Raw genomic sequence first — 22,034 nt, 5'->3', positions numbered from 1 at the left:
CTTTTCAAAATGACTGGTATCAGGGGATCTCTGTGTCCGTTTGTCTCTCACACTCGCTCACTCCTCAGCTTATCCTCAGCAATACGAGAACATTCTCTGTCACCCTCTCCCTTCCCAACCCCATTCACGTGGCTTCTTTCCTATGTCAAGACTACTCCTCTCCCCTAGTGAGCTTTCAGCTCTGTGTCACATTAGATTCACTGCCTCTAACAAGCTTCTTGGCTCTCCTGAGGACAGCCTTTAAACTGGCAGGTCGTACTGAGCTTGAATACCCTTTCCAACCATCTCTTAAAGGTTCATTTCAAATTCATTGTCTGATAAAATCACACTGTATACACATGTGCACTTGGGAATAAATGCATTAGAACATATTAAGCACTTAGTGCTATCATATAATAAGCATTTGATAAAAATTATGATTTTCAATACCTCAACTTTCCTCTGCTCTTTTTCTAGCTACAAAATTAGTTCCTTAAGAGCACAAATATACTTTATTCTAACAACTGGAAAGCAGAGGACCTCACATGCAGTATGGACCTGCCTGGTAATGTTTGACTTAGGTAGGTAGTTTACAGTATACTGTCTAGACTGATGGTCCAGAAGATTCCAAATTGGGAACTTCCACTCATTGCTAAACCTAACCTGTGCTGCTTCATGGTAGCAGTAAGCAAATATACCAGGGGTAGGAAGATGATTTTACTTCAGTAAACAGAGGACATTTTTAGAAATATCACTATTTCCACATGTAAAGCCACTGCTGCCCAGCAACAAGAGATCTGCATATTACAAAGCCACCGTCTCAGGAACCAAAAGACAAAGTAGATTTTAGTCCTGGGACATCTCAAGAAATGATTCTGCAAATGTGGTGACGGAAAGAAAGTCACAAGTATGTTGAAGTGACTTTTTGATTTGTTCTGAACCAAACATCCTAAATCAGCTAATCCATGACACATCTTTATAAAAAGCTAATTATCAACACTTCAATTCAAAAACAAATATTTATAACAAACAAATAAGATAACAGCAAATGTTAAAATCCAAACTCTATTTCTTAAAAGTAAGGGGTAATTCTTAGATATCATTTTACTTTATATGCAACTCTAAACTTTTTTTAGATGAAGTGCCTACTATATATTGAGAGCATACTGGGTATTTTATGAAGTACACTGAACATTCTGGCATTTCTTTCAGCAGCCTTGGTGAGGTGCATCCCGTTTCACAGATGAAGGCTAAGCTGGGATCAACCTAAACTGATTTGAAGACATATTGTCTTGATCACTAATTTCTGCAGCCCCCAAATAACAGCACAATTGACGACGTGAAATCTACCGCATGCAATGGTCTGTTATGTACCAGCACAGGCAATCAATTTAAATCCTCCTTCCCTGCAACTTTCCTTTTTCTAAGGAAGAAAACAAATTAAAACTTACAAAACTTTACAAAGTAGAACAAAATACCAATGAAAAATATAAGCATTAAGAATTTTAAGAGGATAGGAAAGAACATTAACGTTCATTTACAAAATATTTTAAAATGCTATTGGCATTTTAATCTGAAACTCAGTTACTTCAAAAGAGATAAAAACATCCCTAACTTGCTCTGAAAACTTACTGGCATAATGATCACATTTTAAGAAACGTTTAACACTTAGAGGGGTTCTTTCAGAATTCGGCCAAAAAAGACTTGGAAGCGCCCTTCAATTTAGCTAGAAATTAAGTCCTTAATGCTCATCCCATGGGCCACATAAATCACATGGAGCCCAGATACTGTCAAACGACTTTCAAGACCCTCGTTTTCTATAATGATAACAAATGCTGCTGAAAAGGTTTCGCAGAAATAATCAGTCTTTAAATATCCATGAAGCAGAAGCAGAAATTAAGAAGAGGTGACAAGAATACACAAAAGAGCTGTACAAAAAGCTCTTAATGACCCAGATAACCATGATGGTGTAGTCACTCACCTAGAGCCAGACATCTTGGAGTGTGAAGTGAACTGGGCCTTAGGAAGCATTACTGTGAACAAAGCTCATGGAGGTGATGGAATCCCAGAGCTAGTTCAGTCCTACAAGATGATGCTGTGAAAGTGCTCCACTCAATATGCCAGCAAATTTGAAAAACTCAGCAGTGACCACGGGACTGGAAAAGGTCAGTTTTCATTCCAATCCCAAAGAAAGGCAATAACAAAGAATATTCAAATTACCATACAACTGCACTCATTTCACATGTTAGCAAGATTATGCTCAAAATTCTTCAAGCTAGGCTTCAACAGTACACGAACTGAGAACTTCCAGATGTACAAGCTGGATTTAGAAAAGGTAGAGGAACCAGAGATCAAACTGGATCCAGAGATCCTCTGGCTTAAAGAAAAAGCAAGGGAATTAAAAAAAAAAAAAAAAAAAATCTACTTCTGCTTCATTGACTATGCAAAAACCTCTGACTGTGTGGATCAAAACAAACTGTGGAATAGTCTTAAAGATATGGGAATACCAGACTACCTTACCTACCTCCTGATAAACCTGTATGCAGGTCAAGAAGCAAGAGTTAGAACTGGACATGGAAAAACAGACTGGTTCCAAATTGGGAAAGAATACATCAAGGCTGTATATTGTTCACCCTGCTTATTTAACTTCTATGCAGTTTACATCAGGAGAAATACTGCACTGGATGATTCCCAAGCTGGAATTTAGATTTTCGGGAGAAATACAAACAACCTCAGATATGTAGATGACACCACTTTAATGGTATAAAGTGAAGAGGAACTGAAGAGTCTTTAGGTGAAGGTGAAAGAGAGTGAAAAAATCCGGCTTAAAATTCAACATTCAAAAAATAAAGATCATAGAATCCACTCCCATCACTTCATGGCAAAAAGATGGGGAAAAAGTGGAAATAGTGTCAGATTTTATTTTCTTGGGCTCTAAAATCACTGTGGATGGTGACTACAGTCACAAAACTAAGTCGCTTGCTCCTTGGAAGAAAAGCTATGACAAACCTAGAAAGCATATTAAAAAGCAGAGACATTACTTTGCTGACAAAGGTCCATATATTCAAAGTTGTGGTTTTTCCAGTAGTCATGTATGGATGTGAGAGTTGGATCATAAAGGCTGAGTGCCAAAGAATTGATGCTTTCAAACAGTGGTGCTGGAGAAGATTCTTGAGAATCCCATGGACAGCAAGGAGATCAAGTCAGTCAGTCCAAGGAAATCAACCCTGAATATTCTTTGGAAGGACTGGTGCTGAAGGTGAAGCTCCAATACTCCAGCCACTTGATTCCAAGAGCCAACTTATTGGAAATGACCCTGATGCTGGGAAAGACTGAGGGCAAGAAGAGAAGGGGGTGACAGAGGATGAGATGGTTGGATGGCATCATCAACTCAACTGACATGAATGTGAGTAAACTCTAGGATATAGCCAAAGACAGGGAAGCCTGGTGTGCCACAGTCCAGAGGGTCACAAAGCGTCAGACATGATCTAGCAACTGAACAATATGCATGAGCAAGCACATACAAACATACCTCCTGGATATTCTAAGCATCTTTAAAAATCAGCTCCACAAAATATATTATGCACTAAGCCCTTAATATACAACAGTCCCTGATCTCAACTTACTTACAATATGAGAAAGAAAACAGCAAAAAATTAAACAATGTAACTTATTAGAACAGCTATCTTGAGATGGCATGCAATTTACTGCCAGAGAGAACCAACAAATGATCTTGGTAGGAGAGCAAAGCAAAAACTAATGTAGGTTTCAAAGGAGAGCCTGAGTAGTATTCAGTTATGAGTACAGCTCCCCTTGGCTGCGCAGACCACCTCAAAGGACAGAGGTTAACAGTCTCCTCCTAGGACACCAAACACATGCCAATCATCTACCCATCAAAAACCAGTCCAATTGAGTTCAAAGAAATTAAACAAGTATTTGTTGTACAAGGAGGTAGAGAAAGAGTATGTTAAGACTATCTGGAAGATTTATTTCAACCAATGCTGTGGACGCCTATGGCTGCATTGGGATAATCAGACCCTCATACTTCAAGGCTGTAAGAGAGAAAAGTGGCAGCGGCTGGTCAGTGAAGGTGTTGCCATGTGTCATTCCTTGAGGGAACTTCCACTCTACATTTCTAGCCTCTCCTCTACAAAACAGTCTCCATGAGACACCCACCCCCCAACCCCTTCCATTACCTCAAGTCCTATTGCGCCTATAAGGTTAGGTTCTCACTTACCTTTCCACCTTGTGACGTTATTTTCAAAGATGCAAAATGCAATTTTATACAAAGGAAACGCTTTACATGTCATGTGCTTACTTGTAACCTCTACCAACAGATTTCAGGCAATCCAAAAACTGTGGTACTTCATAGTTCACCAGTGTTTTAAGCTGACCGTCTCCTACGCCATCCCGATACACAATAATTCGACTAGGCATGTATTCATTGCAGCTATTCCAAGCCCTTAGAGCAGCTGAAAGAAAGCCAGGAAAGTTTTAAATACATTAACACACAACAAAAAATATGTGCTTCTACCAAACTCCAGGCACAGTTTTTTTTTGTTTTTTTTTGTTTTCCCAGAAGCACAGCTTTAAGATAACTTCTTGAAGACTGGAGTTTGGAGGCCAGACTGGAACACAGCAGGCGACTTACCTTGTAAGCAGACCTTAAGCCCATCTACTAGTTCTTGTCCTCTGTCTTGAAACACACAGCGAGAGAACCAGCTATTCGGAGAAAAAATGACTGAGGTGAGAACACAACCATACAGAACTGTTTCACTTTTGAATTCTTCTATATCTATGCAATTTATTATCTTTAACTTCCTTGATGAAATCTTAAACGGAGTTAAGATACAGGAAATCCCTCATAGACATTTTTTTTTTTCTCATTATAAATCAATTCCAGCACGGAGGAGGAAATAAAATCTAAGTTGTAATAGCCAGATATGCCTCCTAGGTTTACACGTCAATATATACAGAAGCATACTAATACTATACTCCTGGTAAAAGACGCTCTTCTCAAAGATAAAATACCTTGAAATACGCCCAAGTATCAGTAATGCTCACAAATCAATGCTTCAATTCTCATTCTTCCTATTCTTGGCAATTCTATCAGTTCTAAGAAAAGCACTGAAAAGTAATTTCACTACGTTGATACGCAAGTGACTGGGTAAACTTGAGTGGGTTTTCCAAGATAAAATTAACATGGAAACTTGAGATTACATTCAAAGTAATAAATTTATTAAAGAAGCTTTTAGAGATTGTCACATTTAAGGAGATGCATCCTCTCACCAAATACAAATAATAAAATAACCTAAAATGTAGTCTGACCACTACAGATTAAGGGCCAGTGAAGGATATTAAAAATGGTTAGAGTAGCTAATAACTGGTTTCTTTCCTAACTATTTGATTGGATCTAATGTAAAAGAAACCAAGTTAAAAAATTAACACAATTCTGGTACTCCCCAGACACTAGCCCCTGCACTCATGTCCTGTTTGCCTATGTTCAGCACTTAATCTACGGCTATCAAAGCCCACTTACCGAGTCATCCCTTCATTGATGCTTGCCACAAATCCTGCAATTGACCTCCGTCCAGCTGTGGTATCATGGTAACAATCAATGCCAACTATCATCGCTAGCTTCAGCTTTAACAAGAACATCGTAATTTTAGATACAATGGAATGCCAATACAATAAAAATACATTTTTTTAAATAACAAAATTTATATCTACAAGTTAAATCAAACTTACAGGCATATCAACCCTCCAAAGCTCTCCTCCCATCTTGCAGTTCATCTGCAGCGCAATCTTTGTAGCAATGGCCATGACAGTCTGTTGTTTGCCTAAGGTTCGGGCCACCACACACTGACTTGGAGTAGGGCAATCTGTACATAAGTATTTTTTAATAGCATCATATTTGTCTTTCCGATTACTTGATAACAGACAAACAACCTAAAAACAAACAAAATATCCTCATCACCAAGAATTAGGAAACTGATAATTAAATTCAAAGAAGAGAGGAAACTAAACCCACCTGTGATTCATAAACACACAAACACCTGTGATTCGTTTACTGATATTAATACTTTACTCTCCATCTCTGCCACGGTGCTAGTAAGTATGACATTAACATTTATATAATGTTCACTGAGAGTAACTGGGTGCTCAGTCATGTCCAACTCTTTGCAACCCTTTGGATTGTAGCCCGCCAGGATCCTCTGTCCATGGGATTTTTCAGGCAACAATATACTGGAGTGGGTTGCCGTTTCCTCCTCCAGGGGATCTTCCTGTGCCCCTTGTGTCTCTTGCACTGCAGGCAGGTTCTTTACCGCGGAGCCATCAGGGACGCCCATAATGCTCATTACATTCAACTAATATATACTAAGAACGAAACCAAGTTAAGCAAACAATTTAAAACCGAGTATCATTAAAACTTGAGAAGTTAGTTAAATATGGTCTGTTACCAGCTTGGAATAATTTAGGAGTAGGGAATAGGGCAAAATAAGTTAGTGATAACTTACAGGTGGACAAATAAAAGCTTTTCTGAAATGCTTAGAATTTTCATTTACTCATGCCTTACCTAGAATCACGGCTTTTAAACTCTCAAAGCTCTGGCTTGGGAGTATGATCAAACTATGAAATTTCCTAGAAGTTCATGGGCAATTCTGGGGAAACTGAAATGACTGATCTAAACAGACGCCTGTCCCAAATGGGGGTTAGTCAAAGGATACACATTTCCAGTTAGAAAGTAAGTTTTGAGAATCTAGTGTATATAGCACGGCGATCACAATTATATATACATTATATACTTGAAAGCTGCAGAGTGGATCTTAAAGGTTATCACCACATATACAAAGAAGAACTGCAATTACCTGAGATGATGGAGATATTAACTAACGTGCTAGGGTCATCATTTCACAATATATCAAATCATCACACTGTGCATTTTAAACTCACACAATGTTAAATGTCAATTACATCATAAAAAGGCTGGAAAATTAACCAAGCAACTAACCCACCTATATTTGCCCAAATTCTGAGGATTCAAGTTCTGGAGCTGAATCCAACACTAACTTACTGCTATATTCCCCAATTTATAGTCCCAGATTCTTATTTTTCTTGCCATGGCCCCCAGTAAAATAATTTTCCTACCCTTGGTATCTCTATTATTCAAGACAACCTAATAGCACTCTGCCTGTGGCATAGGAGACAAAGGACTAAAAGGAATCCATTAGAAGAAACCAACTCATTTCTTAGGTTTAAAGCAATTCAGGTGTATTGTTTTTCATTAAATGTGTCTTTGCCACCTTATTAATTATACTAAGTGTAACTACAAATATACTAATTATACCACATGTGCTGAACAAGTACTGATTTCTACTCTTGTGCCTTTTCTCCTCCCCACTCCCTCCCTGAAATTTTCTAGAATTAGAGCATTTGAGTCTGGGTAAATTTAAGATGGCTTTGTTTTCTTCCATCCCTTCCTTACCGTTTGCAGTACACAAGCTCCTAGGCGCACAACTAAAGCCAGCATTAACTGAGCTACCGTAGGAAGGTAAAATATGTGTCTTGTGACTTGTTTGGGAACCTAATTATAACATTTTTAACACTGAGCTCAAGTTCCAAGGTTTACCAATGCCCAATTTACAACAACTGATTCCAGGTCAGCTGCCTACATATCAACTAGCTACTTACTATCTGGGTATCTGACGTAACCTTTTGCTGTAAGACTCTTAAATAGGCTTCAGTTCTATCATCCACTTCAATCCTAGAATGGAAATACGTAATTCAACATTCAGAAAAAGTTAACCAAAAAAATGTACTATGTGTTAAAAGGTTCCCACAGATTGTAACACAAGCAACACTTGTGGGTGAAATAAGGAAACAGAACACCAGGAGAAGCCATGTGGTCAAAAGGATTTCTCACACACCCAACAGCAATTGTTTGAGAAACAGTCCTTTTTTTGTCTCACTCATTCTTAGCAACTCGAACACATTTCTGTGTCCACCCTACAAGGGACTTTATCAGATCTTTAAATTAAGATAATTTAATGTTTTTAATAGTTTTTAACAGTTTGAGTTCCCACCTTCCAAATGACTATGAGTCAATTTTCAGAGTAGAAATGACTTGATAAACTTACATTATTGCTTTTTTCATTTGTATGCCCATGGCTGGTGTAACTTTAAATAGATTTTGTATCAACGAATTGGCTGCTTCATAATTTCTTCGAGTATAGATCAACAACCAGTTATCTAGTGGCTTAACACTAATTAATGGTGCACCTCTTGTTTCTTTTGACCAATCTGCAAATTGTGGATTGTAATCAAACTAGAAGAAAGTTCAGAGACATTGTAAGTTCTCAGGGATAAAGCCAAAAATTCTTCAATAATTCTACCATGGCATAGTGCAAATCTCAAAGTACTACTTTTAAATTTGACCTGCAGTCATAGACAAATGCTCTAAGTGAGGAAGAAGAAAAATGTATTCAAAGGATTACAGCAATTTTATTTAAAATACACTCTTATTAACAGCTGCCACTCAAGTGCTCACCTGCCTGTTACAGTATCTTAAGCTGTGGCCTTTTTTAAAAAATCTTTTATAAAATCTTACAAGGATAGGTGCTGTTTACCTTATGATAAAGATATAAAAAACAAGGCCTTGAAAGTTAAGTGACTTTATGACTGAGGTGTCAGATACTGAAGGCAAGCTATGAAAACATCTGACAGTAAGGCAGAAAGCTAACACATAACTCAGTACCTATATCTATCACAGAGGGAAAAGCCTGCTTTTTACATGTCCTACCCACCTCCCGAACAACTCTTATACAAGAATATATATTTACTACAAAGGATAATAAAGCAATAGTAATTAAAATATTAAGCTACATGATTAGGTTGTTATCCACAGAACATTTCGAAAACAGAAGAGCACAGCTTTTTATAAAGGGATTTTTAAATTTTGGTACTTGTAGTGTTTCAATTACACAAAAACATATTTTAGAATACTTGCTTTCTTTTTCTGAAGAGAAGATATAAAAGATATCACAATATTTCATATATACATATATATATATCCATGTATGTGTTTATGTGTGCAAATATATATATCCCTAACAAACAAATGATCCAGGCAAAAATGAAGCTAAATAAACGGGGAGTTTTCCATGTAAAAGTTCACTGTAGTGGCAGACAAAATATCAACCCAATTAGATACTTAAGAGACTTCTACTATATCTCACTTTAAAAAACTAAGGTTACTTAAAAAATTAAGCCACCTTTTATCTCAGTCTCACAGATGGTTTTGAAGACAAGCTACAGGCTTTGCCTTCTTGAGTGTTCCCACATTTCCTCCTCCTGTATTCAGATCGGTGGACAAAGAGAGGATGTGGGTCAGGGAAAAGAGGAAAGGACTACACTGGCATGGAATTCGTGCTTGCTTTATTGTGAATGTGAACCGAACCTGATTTCACTGACAACTTTTAAGAACTGCCTTACTGTTTTTCCACCTTGATGAATCTTTTCTGCTTGCAAAATTCTTCCTGAGAAGGACAGTAAGTTGGAGTCAAAGCTCAAACCCCAGTCTCGAAGCTCCCTCTGCACATTATCATCTCTGTAAATTTAACATATTGCTTTTCACTAAATGTAAGGAAACAGCAAAAACTAATATATACAAGCAAATAGAGACCCACTGCAACCTATAACAAATGTCAATGTTTCTTTCAGGATTGAAATACTGGTGAGAATGCTAGGAAACACAGAAATGTTTTTCTCTTATTATGTCTATGTTTCCCTTCACAATATCCTTTCATTTAAAATTCTGATGCCCAAACTATCTCCTCCTCAAAGTAAACACAACACTGTAACACTTCACTTTCTATTTTATTCTCTTTTTCTAACAGAATTAGAAATACCATGGTTTAACTTAACGTGAAAGTTGCTCAGTCATGTCTGACTCTTTACAACCCCATGTACAGTCCGTGGAATTCTCCAGGCCAGAATACTGGAGTGCATAGCCGTTCCCTTCTCCAGGGGATCTTCCCAACCCAGGAATTGAACCCAAGTCTCCCACATTGCAGGCAGATTCTTTACCAGCTAAGCCACAAGGGAAGTCTAAGAATACTGGAGTGGGTAGCCTATCCCTTCTCCAGCAGATCTTCCCGACCCAGGAATTGAACCCAGATCTGCACTGCAGGTGATTCTTTACCAACTGAGCTAATTATTTCCTGACAAATAGTAGCCTCACTCAGAAACATGAAGAACCCACCCTGAATACCGCAAATACAAATAAAAAACAAAATTAGTTTCTGTCATTCCCCTGAGAAAGTCACTCCTCCAAACCCACATACAATAAAGAACTGAAAACATACCCCGTAAAGCACAGATGACTTACTTATGAATATAATCAATCAGTCTTCCTACTTCACGCTGCCTTTGCTCTGGAGTCAGTCTTGTATGAACAGCCAAGTCTTTCATCACATTAAAATCATTACGCATTTTATCAGTTAAACCTTTAAACAGAATAAAACTATACAGTTAAAGAAACAAGAATCAGGCCTAACTATATGGAACGTAGGGTGGTGATGAGTAAAGAACTCCCAGGAGACAAACCAGTTTTAAGGGTCGGGTTGGTGGCAGGGAGGATGAGTGCGGAAAAGGAATGTTTAATGGCTTCTAGAACTGAAGGGGAACCACGCAGTGGCTTCACCAATAAAGACAAGTCAGCATACCTGTGAGGTAGCAGAGCTCAGGGATGAGCATGGCTGGGCCTGGTAATGTGCCGCCAGGGCCTCTCCTTCTCTTAGGCTGACTGACCAAAACTGGCTGTTTCAAGTCAGTGATTTCTTGGTTATATTGCTATTTAAGGGAAGACAGATATCGCTGTTCACAGTAAATGCCTTTAGTAACATGTTAATGGACAAAAAAGTTTCACTTTTTAAAACTAAGCATATATGCGAATAGCAAGGCTAGTATCTGTTTCCAAGTAAAACATACTGTCTTTCTGGTCCTACTAAAATAGGTTGTGATTTATAGACTCATCTTTTCTCCTAAAAACTTAAATGGTCAAGGATGGTAAGGCTCTAAGTTTTGACTTTTTGCTACATTTCTATTTACTTCATTTTTTTGACTTCTTGGTTCAGAAACAGTAGTCTGTGTAACTCCAGGTCTTCACAACAGCGTAATTCCTCTAAAACTACTCATAGTAAGGATGAGCTCATGAAAGACGTCTCACACTAAGAATAAAGGGGGGAGGGAAAATGTGTACACTCTATGGAACAGTGTTAATTAGGGAAAGTTGAAAGTTTACTTTGCAGTTGAATTTCAACTGAGCAGTATTAAGGTTCCCCATCTTAAGACTGCCCACATGTAATCACTGTCTAAGATTAGATTTACAATATGTAAAGAGACCAAACATGCTGATGTCTAGGATCTAACATGTGTGAGACAGGTCTCTGGCCTCCAGGTCAGCCCTACAATTCCAGACCATAGCAGACCTCTTGCATTCCCTTCACTAGAGAGTGCTTCTAGAAGACCTCTCTATCATTTCCTGTATCCTCTCCTAGCATCGTTATCCTGGTTAATTTAGCTCTAACTTTATTCTCAAATAAAATCACATCTGCAGTAAGTATGCAGGACAGTAGTGCCGTCACAGCCATTCCATGAGTGCTGCTCTCTCCAGAAGACGGCTCCACCTGCCCCTCCTTCTTCCTGCATACAGCCAAGGTGCTGGCCACCTACATCATCAAGTAAGAGACCGTGAATTTTAGCTTGCACTGACTGTCCTACACTCAACTCTTTACCAATCATCCAGGCAAAAAAAATTCGAAGTAGAACATGCATATGTGACCTCTGCTCCACTTCTCTGTATTATTTATTTTATCATACTATTTTTATTAGGGGTCTATTAACAGTCACCCTGCTTACACATCATTCACTTGGGTATACACACAGGTAGAACGGTGGTAGTGATTTCAGAAGTATTCCTATTTCTCTATTTCACCAAACGGCCTTAAAACGCATAATTCTTAATTACAGAGCTGTGGGATTTCCCTCTTCTATATTCTTAGTGCGTAAAAGAAAGCCTGTCAGTTCTTTTAACACTTTCCCCTACATCTGAAGAACCAGCACTTTCATTTCTGTTTAATATTAGATTTTTTAAGTTATTGACCATGATCTTTCCTTCCAAAGGCCCTTATCTCCCACCCTGAGTACTTCCTAGATATTCTCTTCAATGTATAGTATCTAAGCCATCACTTATTACTAAAACTGAATTTCCACTACGAAGTTTTAAGAATGCCTTATTTCTTTCACATATTTCAAGTCCACCCAACTGTTAGCATATTATATCTGAAGTCTTTGCACAGACTGGAGATCACCTGAAGAGTAAATATATAGCAACTGGGGACCTGAGGCAGAACCCTGAAGTATGTCAACATTTAATAGGATGTTCACTTCAATTGTGGAAGAACAAGCAGGCATGCAAGATTCGGTACTAGTCAGAGAAGGGGAGAATTTTCCTTGATCTTGCTTCAGGTTTAAATCAACTTTCAACTGTATCCTCTCTGTATTTGCTGCTGATGTATACCAACTCTACCCATCCCTGATCGTGCTTATTCAAATGAACTACAAAAAAATGCCAGAACTCGTTTGTCACAGTAACCTCTGACACTCAGAAGAATCTAGGTCAAACACGGTTCAAGTCTACAAGGAATTTTCAGAGGTTAAAAACAGCAGTAGGGAAATCAAGCTGAGATGACCCTTGGCCCTGTTTTCATTTTGCCAGAGTAAGACCAGTTCTTAATGCAACTTCTTAGGGCATCATTTCCCTCCAGAGTGGCATCTGATCTTCTCATTCACAGGAGAGCAGCTGAAGATCAGGCAGCAACAGATTTTTCAGCAAAAAGACATTTCAAAGATCACCAGTCAGATGAATACTTTTGACATAATATATATAAACACACACACACACACAATAGTTCATTTATTCTACTTTTCAGAAAAAACATAATCTACAGAAAATAGAAAAAAGTTATATAAAATTTAGCACTTCAAAGACAAGCTTTAAATTTTAACTGATGTGTTTTCCTGCACTTCTGACAGAGCACATCAAATGGGAAGTGACTTCTAAGAATTTAGGAGGCAGATCTGCTCATCTCTGACTACTACAACAATGTCTGATGCCTTCCTATAGAAACATTTTATTTTCTTCTAGTCAGTAGCTGTTCTATTAGGTTGGTACAAAAGTAACTTCAGTTTTACACTGTTGCACTTTACCATTTGATATTGGAATTCATTCTTAAATAAATGTGGTTATACATCATTTTAATGTACATTTCTTGCTAATGACTTATTACTTGCTGCTTATATTTATTTCAGACTATAGAAATGTTACACAAAAAGCAAATTCAAGCAATATTTTTTTTAGTTCAAAATGTATCATAAAGCAGCAGAGACAACTTACAACATTAACAATACATTTGGCCCAGGAACTGCTAACAAATGTATACTGCAGAAGTTTTACGAAAGACACAAGAGACTTGAAGATGAGGAGAGCAGTGGCCGGGCATCGGAATCGACAATGACCAACTGAGAGCATCACTGAACCTGATCCTCTTATAGTTATACTAGACGCTGCTGAAGAACTCAACGTCGACCATTCTGTGGTCATTCTGCATTTGAAGCAAACTGGAAAGGTGAAAAGTTCCACAAATGGGTGCCTCACAAGCCGACCACAAACCAAAAAACTAGTTTTGAATTGTCTTATTCTATGCAACAATATCAAAAGTGGATTTTATACAACTGGCGACAACCAGCTCAGGGGTTAGACCGAGAAGCAGCTCCAAAGCACTTCGCAAAGACAAACTTGCGCCAAAAAAACCTTTTTCTGGTCGTCTGATGCTCATTTGATCCACTACAGTTTTCTGAATCCCGGTGAAAACATTACATATGAGAGGTATGCTCAGCAAATTGATGAGATGCACCGAAAACTGCAAGCCTGCAGCCAGTATTAGCCAACAAAACAGGCCCACTTCCCCACAACAATGCCTAGCCTCACACCACATAATCAACGCTTCAGAAGCTCAAACAACTGGGCTACAGGGTTTTGCCTCATCGGCCGTATCCACCTGACCTCGAGCCGACTGACTACCACCTTTTCAAGCATCTTGACAACTTTCTATTGGCAAAATGCTTCCACAACCAGCAGAAGGCAGCAAATGCTTTCCAAGAGTTCATCTAATCCCGAAGCACAGATTTTTACACTATAGGAATAAACAAACTTATTTCTCATTGGCAAAAATGTGTTGATTGGAATACTGCCTATTTTGGTTAATAAAGATGTGTTGGAGCTTAGTTATGAAAGACTAGAGATCTCTTCAAGAAAATTAGAGATACCAAGGGACCATTTCATGCAAAGATGGGCTCAATAAAGGACAGAAACAGTGTGGACCTAATAGAAGCAGAAGAGATTAAGAAGAGGTGGCAAGAATACACAGAAGAACTGTACAAAAAAGATCTTACTGACCCAGATAACCACGATACTGTGATCACTCACCGAGAGCAAGATATCCTGGAGTGCAAAGTCAAATAGGCCTGAAGAAGCATCACTTTGAATAAAGCTAGTGGAGGTGATGGAATTCCAGCTGAGCTATTTCAAATCCTAAAAGATGATACTGTTAAAGTGCTACACTCAATATGCTAGCAAATTTGGAAAACTCAGCAGTGGCCACAGGATTGGAAAAGGTCAGTTTTCATTCTAATCCTAAAGAAAGGCAATGCCAAAGAATGTTTAAATTACCGCCAAATTGGACTCATCTTCCACCCTAGCAAAGTAATGCTCAAAATTCTCCAAATTAGGTTTCAACAGTACATGAACCAAGAACTTTCAGATGTACAAGTTGGATTTAGAAAAGGAAGAACCAGAGATCAAACCGCCAACATCCACTGGATCATTGAAAAAGTAAGAGAATTCCAGAAAAACATCTACTTCTGCTTCCTTGACACTAAAGCCTTTGACTGTGTGGCTCACAAACAAACTGGAAAATTCTGAAAAACATGGGAATACCAGACCACCTGACCTGCCTCCTGAGAAATCCATATGCAGGTTAAGAAGCAACGGTTAAAACTGGACATGGAACAACGGACTGGTTCCAAATTGGGAAAGGACTTTGTCAAGGCTGTATATTGTCACCATGCATATGCAGAGTACATCATGCGAAATGCTGGGCTAGATGAAGCATAAGCTGGAATCAAGATTGCCAAGAGAAATACCGATAAGCTCAGATATGCAGATGACACCACCCTTATATCAGAAAGCAAAGAGGAACTAAAGAGCCTCTTGATGAAAGTGAAAGAGGAGAGTGAAAAAGTTGGCTTAAAACTCAACATTCAGAAAACGAAGATCATGGCATCCAGTCCCATCACTTCATGGCAAAGAGATGGGGAAACAATGGACACAGCGACAGACTTTATTTTCTTGGGCTCCAAAATCACTGCAGATGGTGACTGCAGCCATGAAATTAAAAGGCGCTTGCTCCTTGGAAGAAAACCTATGATCAACTAGATAGCTTATTAAAAAGCAGAGACATTACTGACAAAGGTCTATTCAGTCAAAGCCATGGTTTTTCCAATAGTCATGTATGGATGTGAGAGATGGACCATAAACAAAGTTGAGTGCCAAAGAATTAATGCTTTTGAACTGTGCTGTTGGAGAAGACTCTTGAGAGTCCCTTGGACAGTAAGGAGATCAAACCAGTCAATCCTACAGGAAATCAGTCCTGAACATTCATTGGAAAGACTGATGCTGAAGTTCCAGTACTTTGGCCACCTGATGCAAAGAACTGACTCACTGGAAAAGACCCTGGTGCTGGGAAAGATTGAAGGCAGGAGGGGAAGGGGACAACAGAGAATAAGATGGTTGAATGGCATCACCAACTTGATGGACACGAGTTTGAGCAAGCTCCAGGAGTTGGTGATGGACAGGAAAGCCTGGTGTGTTGCAGTCCATGGGGTCCCAGAGAGTCGGACATGACTGAGCAACTGAACTGAACTGATGATGACTTGAAATTCATGGTCCGAAGCCACAATTACTTTTGTACAAACTTAATGTTATTTGTCTCTGGTGTCTTTTTCAATTTAGTGATCACTGTGCCAAAAGCTAGAATCATCTTTTATAAACTGGTGCTGAAGATCAACCACTGAACTTACTATCTAACCTTCATGTAACAAGTCTGTCTGAATTCTGTCAACATGTTAGACAAAGGTTAAGAGTTAACCCATTTGCAGATTTATCACAACTGATGCTAAGGGTTCAAAGATCTTGAGCTGCCATTGGCAGATGAAGTTTTTGAAAAAGTGCTAGTTACAGAATCAGACAGTATGGTAAGCTGTTAACTTGTGTTTTTTATCATCTATTATCTTATTTGTCCTCTACATGGTTAGGTTCAAATGTAATCCTGAATCTGCTTCAGAAAAAGAACCAGGAAAGAGCACATCTCACTTGCTAATGAGCTAACTATGCTGTGACTGGGTTGATAAACATATTTATATACAGCTATAAGAGCCACTTGTTCCATATGTATTAGAAAATTCATTAGCTATTAGAAAATTCTACTGAAGGTATTTCAGATTTCTCCTAAGGTCTAAGCAATTCACATTAAAAAGATAAAAATCAATATTAATGTCTTACCTTCCTGTAGTACTCTAAGAAACTGACTTCAGAGCCATCTGCTTTCTTAAAGGTACTCTTTGGATTCTGGTCCCAGTCAATATCATCTACTCTGTATGTTTTGTTGTTATACCTATGACCAGTTGAGATTTGTCAATATTTGATTAAAACATGTAGAAATGTTATTAAAAAGAAAAAACTAGGTAACATACACTTTCTAGAAAATAAAATTTCAAATCATTTGGTAATGTGCAATAGTATAGAAAGAACAAGGAAACAAATTTCTTAAAAGCTGTGAAGCCTGGTGTGCTGCAGTCTATGGGGTTACAGAGTTGGACATGACTGAGCAACTGAACTGAACTGATGCAAGAGAGATGGGGATGTAACTAAATTAATATTAGAAAATAAAATTATAACTAAAAAGGATAGAAATAATTGGATATTTCTCCTTTTCAGATGAGTATATTCCCCCCGATCTTTTAACTCTTAAGGGAGGTTGTAAGTTTCCCTCCCATTTCTGTGCACTCTCACCTCTCAATCTTAAACCCTACTTCCCAACTAACATTTTAGGGCTAGAAAGCCCAAACATCTTAAGACTTGTAAAATTAGTTTACATTCTTAAAAGTCTTACTTGGTGAGAACAATTAAACCAATCAGTTCCTTAGACACTTGTTCTTGAAATTTGTGTTCTTCGGTTTGATGAAACAAGTTGAACATGAAATCTAGAACAGTTTCACTTCGAAGAACTTTATGACTGACATCAGTGCACAGCATGATGTTATTTTCATACTGAAGAATAGAAGTAGTGAAGCCAGGCCAAATCACCAATCTGTCAAATGGAATGAAAACCATGAAGTAAATCCTATGAATATCCCAGTATGCTTTGTATGTAACAAGTTGTTTTTTACCTTTATTAGCTAGGTCAAAAGGATAAGTCTTTCACTAAATTTACTTATTTTTATCTTTTCCAGATAAATACTGATCTTTTTAAGATCTCCAACAATGAATGTTATTTTATAATAACATTATAATTTCCATTTTAAATTAATACACTAACTTTACTAAAATTTTATATTGATCTAAAAACTTGAAAAGTCTAATTGAAAATATCTACAATTATTATAAATAAACCTAAACCATTTGTGTGTACATCCTGATACACTACAGTAACTTTTGAAGCAATCATAATTAGGTGATAAGTTTTTGTGATGAGTTTAGGTGATGAGCAAATATGTGTATGTATGGATGTGTAAGCATGTACAGATTTGAGAGATAGACCATAAAGAAAGCTGAGCGCTGAAGAACTGATGCTTTTGAACTGTGGTATTGGAGAAGACGTTTGAGAGTCCCTTGGACTGCAAGGAGATCAAACCAGTCAACGCTAAAGGAAATCAGTCCAGAATATTCACTGTAAGGGCTGATGCTGAAACTGAAGCTCCAATACTTTGGCCACCTGATGTGAAGAGCTGATTCACTGGAAAAGACCATGATGCTGGGAAAATTGAAGGCAGGAGGAGAAGGGGACAAAAGAGGATGAGATGGTTGGATGGCATCACCAACTCAATGGACATGAGTTTGAACAAGCTCCAGGAGCTGGTGATAGACAAGGAAGCCTCGCGTGCTGCAGTCTATGGGGTTGCAAAGAGTCGGACACAACTGAGCAACTGAAGATCAAATATAAACTTTGTGTTGGAAAACTCTATGCTTTTTCCCTGTGACAAGTAAATATCACATGATCTTTAAAGCGCCAGGTATTCTGGGATGTCTCCTTCATTGTTCAAACCAAGTTAAATGTTCATTTAATGTGATGGGTACCATTAACAGCCATAGTAAATCTAATCATTTCAAAATAGAGCATCACTTTCAAAGTCTGTGATTAAACCTAAGAAATAGAAACTTGCCAATTTATACAAACCTGTGATTTGGAATATCAATTGGGTCACTTGGGTTATAGTAATTCCGTCCAATTTGTTGCAAATTCATGATCTTCAAAAGCCTAGAATTTGAAAAGTCAGAATAATGACTACTGATAAGTACCCCACACTACAATTAGAATGGCATATTGCTTACAGCAGAGGTTGGCAAACTATGGCTTGTAGGTGGGCCAAATCTAGCCTACCTGCTGGTTTTTGTATGGCCTAAGAGCTATTTTTTTTAAACAGCTTTTAAAGGTCTAGAAAAAAATCAAAACTATAATAATGGATAAAGATGCATGAATTATAAGAAATTCAAGTTTCAGTGTCCATCAGTGAAGTGTCCATCATTGGAACACAGCCATGATCATATGTGCTCAATGACTGCTTTTCTGCTTCAACAGCAAAGTAGAATGGTTGAGATACAGATAATATGGCCTGAAAAACCTAAAATGTTTACTATCTGGCCATTTGCAAAAAAAAGAAAAAAAGTTTGCCAACCCATCATTCACAGAAAAGTAAATCTCCTATTGCATTAATTCAAGTAAATATCTACCAAGATTAATCAGTAGCAGATATCTTATGACCACCTTAAAAGGGTAAATTACAAACCCCAGTATTATGTCTCACTATTCTCACACCAATTTCAGTCTCATCCAGATTGCTTCCCACTCAGCAGGGGGATAGAGGGCAGTCTCCTTAAAACATGTGTCCTAATTTTGGATTTGGAAAAAAAGAGTATCCACACTGACAGCAAATTACAGAGCATGCAGTATATGTCCTATGATGGAAGAAATAAATCTGAATAGGCCTAAATCCTGCCCTGTTTTCTGAATTGGTACCCACTGTGGGAGAGAAGGAATATAAGGTTAGTGACAGACCTCTGAGAGACTGTGTGTTCTTAATAGAAGCTCAAATAGGATTTAAAAGGTCTAATCTCAACACAAATAAGGAAGTGAACAACATGACACTTGCTTAAAGCAAATAAATGAGATTTATATCAGTATATCACACCTAAAAATGATTAAAACTCAAGAGTAACCCAATGATCTTAACCAATCACTGTCAAATCTAGGTACTAAGTATACAAGTACTTACTATACATGCCTTCCAGCTTTAGATTACGTTTAAAATTTCTTATTAAAATGTTAAAAGAAAAACACTAACATACCTCCTGAAAATAATATTATAGAACTGCAAACAAGTTGGGGACGTAGGTGGGAGTTCATTTGTCAGGGTGATTGTTATCCTCACGTGCTCTCCATTTCGAGTCTGACTAAAAACTTCAGTAACCTAAAGCCAGAGTGGTGGAAAACCAAACTTTTGTTAAAATAAGCCCAATACATAAGCCTGTTGAATAAGGCAACAATCTGAGCCATCAAGATCAAGCTCATGAAAATTTAGAAAAGTTAAAAAAAAAAAAAGAAAGAATGGGTATGAGAAAATGATTTTAAGTGCTTTACTATTACTTGATTGTAATGATGAAGTCACTCAGGTAGATCTAAGAGTGATACAATTATGCCAGAACACCCTGTGGGGGCATTATAAACCCTAACAGACAGAAGCCTAACAGACTGGGGGTTCTTGAAAGCTACCCTAGAATGTTGCGGTTTGGCTTTGAGGTGGGAATCCCCATTTCCCTCTCCCCATTCCAACAACTGAAATAACCTTGTGCTGTAGTCTTTTAGGTAAAAATAATATTGTTCCATCAAAAGCATGACACCTTCCAATTAAATCCTCATGTTGAAAAAGAAGAGCTGAGCGGAGTCTTCTGGCTTCCATCAACGGATTATAGTCAATGTGATACTGATATAAGGCCCACTGGGGACGGGATGTCAATCGGAAATGGTTAGTGCTTAGCCTTACGATAATACCTGAAGAACCTGTAAAAGTAAGTCATGTTCAATTAATGATATGTCAAGTTTATGCTTCCTTGAAATCTTCACTGCCATGCCAAGGCAGATGCAGTTCTGTAAGCAAAGGGCTAACAGCAACAGACAACACAAGTTCTCAGACATCTGACTTCGGGGACTACTATTCTATTTACATAAATTACTGGAAGCATCCATTTAGAAAACAATTATCCCTAAAGTAATTTACAACTGAAGCAATGAAATCTTTATAGCAAAAAGCGTTAAAGAGAAAAGTGATCTATGTGATATGTATCCAAACATTTCAGTGCAGCTGAAAACATCTATGACCTATTTCAAAACCAAAAAGGAGAGGAAAATGGAAAAAGTATCCATGCAGTCTTTGAACAAACATACTCTTTCACCTGAGCAATTCATCATACAAATAAATACCTAAGTGAAAGTGCTTCAATTTACTGTCCTGTGTACTTGAAAAGTAATCTCATGACACTTATTCTTAATGATTAACCTACCTGTTTTTGATTCTTTCACATGATCTAGGTTCTGTCTTGTATTCACACCAAGATCATGAAAGTCTCTACGACGACCTCCTCTCTCTGCTAATGATAACTCCTGGAATCCAGCAGATATCTGGAGTTCTTTAAAAAAAAAAAAAAAAAGGAATAACAAAGAAAAAAATACATCTAAGTTAATACGCAACATGACAAATGCAATTCCCAAAGTACACTACGGCATGAAACCCAAAGGCCCCTGTGGTGCTAAACACAGTGTGTAACAATCCTGTCAGGATGTTTTAGGTATCTGCCAACCAAAGAAAAAAGTAACTTCTCAGCTAGAACCTCTTCCATGGAGCCCTTCTTGTCACCACTCTAGGCAAACTCAGCTCCCTCACAGGACATATATATAAGACCAAGATGACTGGACTGATTCAAGAACTTAGAAAAATACATTTGCTGACTGGGTAATTATTTTTCTGTCTGTAGGTATAATACCACCTAAGGGCCTTATTATCAGTATTTTCCACAACTTTTATGATATAATTATAGCTGTAAGAATTGGCAGTTTATAAAATTTAAATGTGCTACCTGAATTAGAAAATGTTGAAGTTTAAAATGTAATTTCCTCACCAATTCCCTTAAAAACCAGCAGAATGGAGGGGATGAGCTTGTGCTATCCTGTGACCGGGATACACATCTACTGGGGTAGGTAAACTATCAGTACATGGTTACTTGCAAAAACTGTGGTTAAAATATCCAAATTACTAAGTCTTTTAATTTGTATAAAATTTTTCCAGTGGTCATGTATGGATGTGAGAGTTGGACTACAAAGAAAGCTGAGCACTGAAGAATTGATGCTTTTGAACTGTGGTGTTGGAGAAGACTCTTGAGAGTCCCTTGGACAGCAAGGAGATCCAACCAGTCCATCCTAAAGGAAATCAGTCCTGGGTGTTCATTGGAAGGATTGATGTTGAAGCTGAACTCCAATACTTTGGCCATCTGATGCAAAGAGATGACTCACTTGAAAAGACCCTGATGCTGGGAAAGATTGAGGGCAGGAGAAGGGGATGACAGAGGATGAGGTGGTTGGATGGCATCACCGACTCAATGGACA

General features: G+C 37.9%; 1 protein-coding gene across 1 annotated transcript in view; it reads right to left on the bottom strand.

Moving 5' to 3' along the window:
- The window catches only part of PIWIL1 (piwi like RNA-mediated gene silencing 1), a 33,715-nt gene that overhangs the window by 4,253 nt on the left and 7,428 nt on the right, over window positions 1-22,034 (bottom strand). Inside the window, exons 3-17 of the mRNA XM_027567346.1 lie at window positions 20,936-21,061; window positions 20,221-20,435; window positions 19,724-19,845; window positions 18,555-18,635; window positions 17,271-17,468; window positions 16,661-16,772; window positions 10,704-10,830; window positions 10,367-10,484; window positions 9,472-9,586; window positions 8,118-8,305; window positions 7,672-7,744; window positions 5,728-5,928; window positions 5,519-5,622; window positions 4,631-4,701; window positions 4,298-4,451 (exon numbers count right to left, since the gene is read on the bottom strand). Coding sequence (XP_027423147.1) covers window positions 4,298-4,451; window positions 4,631-4,701; window positions 5,519-5,622; window positions 5,728-5,928; window positions 7,672-7,744; window positions 8,118-8,305; window positions 9,472-9,586; window positions 10,367-10,484; window positions 10,704-10,830; window positions 16,661-16,772; window positions 17,271-17,468; window positions 18,555-18,635; window positions 19,724-19,845; window positions 20,221-20,435; window positions 20,936-21,061 — 2,005 coding nt within the window. The remainder of the gene's footprint in view (window positions 1-4,297; window positions 4,452-4,630; window positions 4,702-5,518; window positions 5,623-5,727; window positions 5,929-7,671; window positions 7,745-8,117; window positions 8,306-9,471; window positions 9,587-10,366; window positions 10,485-10,703; window positions 10,831-16,660; window positions 16,773-17,270; window positions 17,469-18,554; window positions 18,636-19,723; window positions 19,846-20,220; window positions 20,436-20,935; window positions 21,062-22,034) is intronic.

Source organism: Bos indicus x Bos taurus, chromosome 17 (assembly GCF_003369695.1).
Source record: "Bos indicus x Bos taurus breed Angus x Brahman F1 hybrid chromosome 17, Bos_hybrid_MaternalHap_v2.0, whole genome shotgun sequence".
In the NCBI taxonomy this organism is placed as follows: Eukaryota; Metazoa; Chordata; class Mammalia; order Artiodactyla; family Bovidae; genus Bos; species Bos indicus x Bos taurus.
This window is presented reverse-complemented; position numbering and strand designations above follow the sequence as displayed.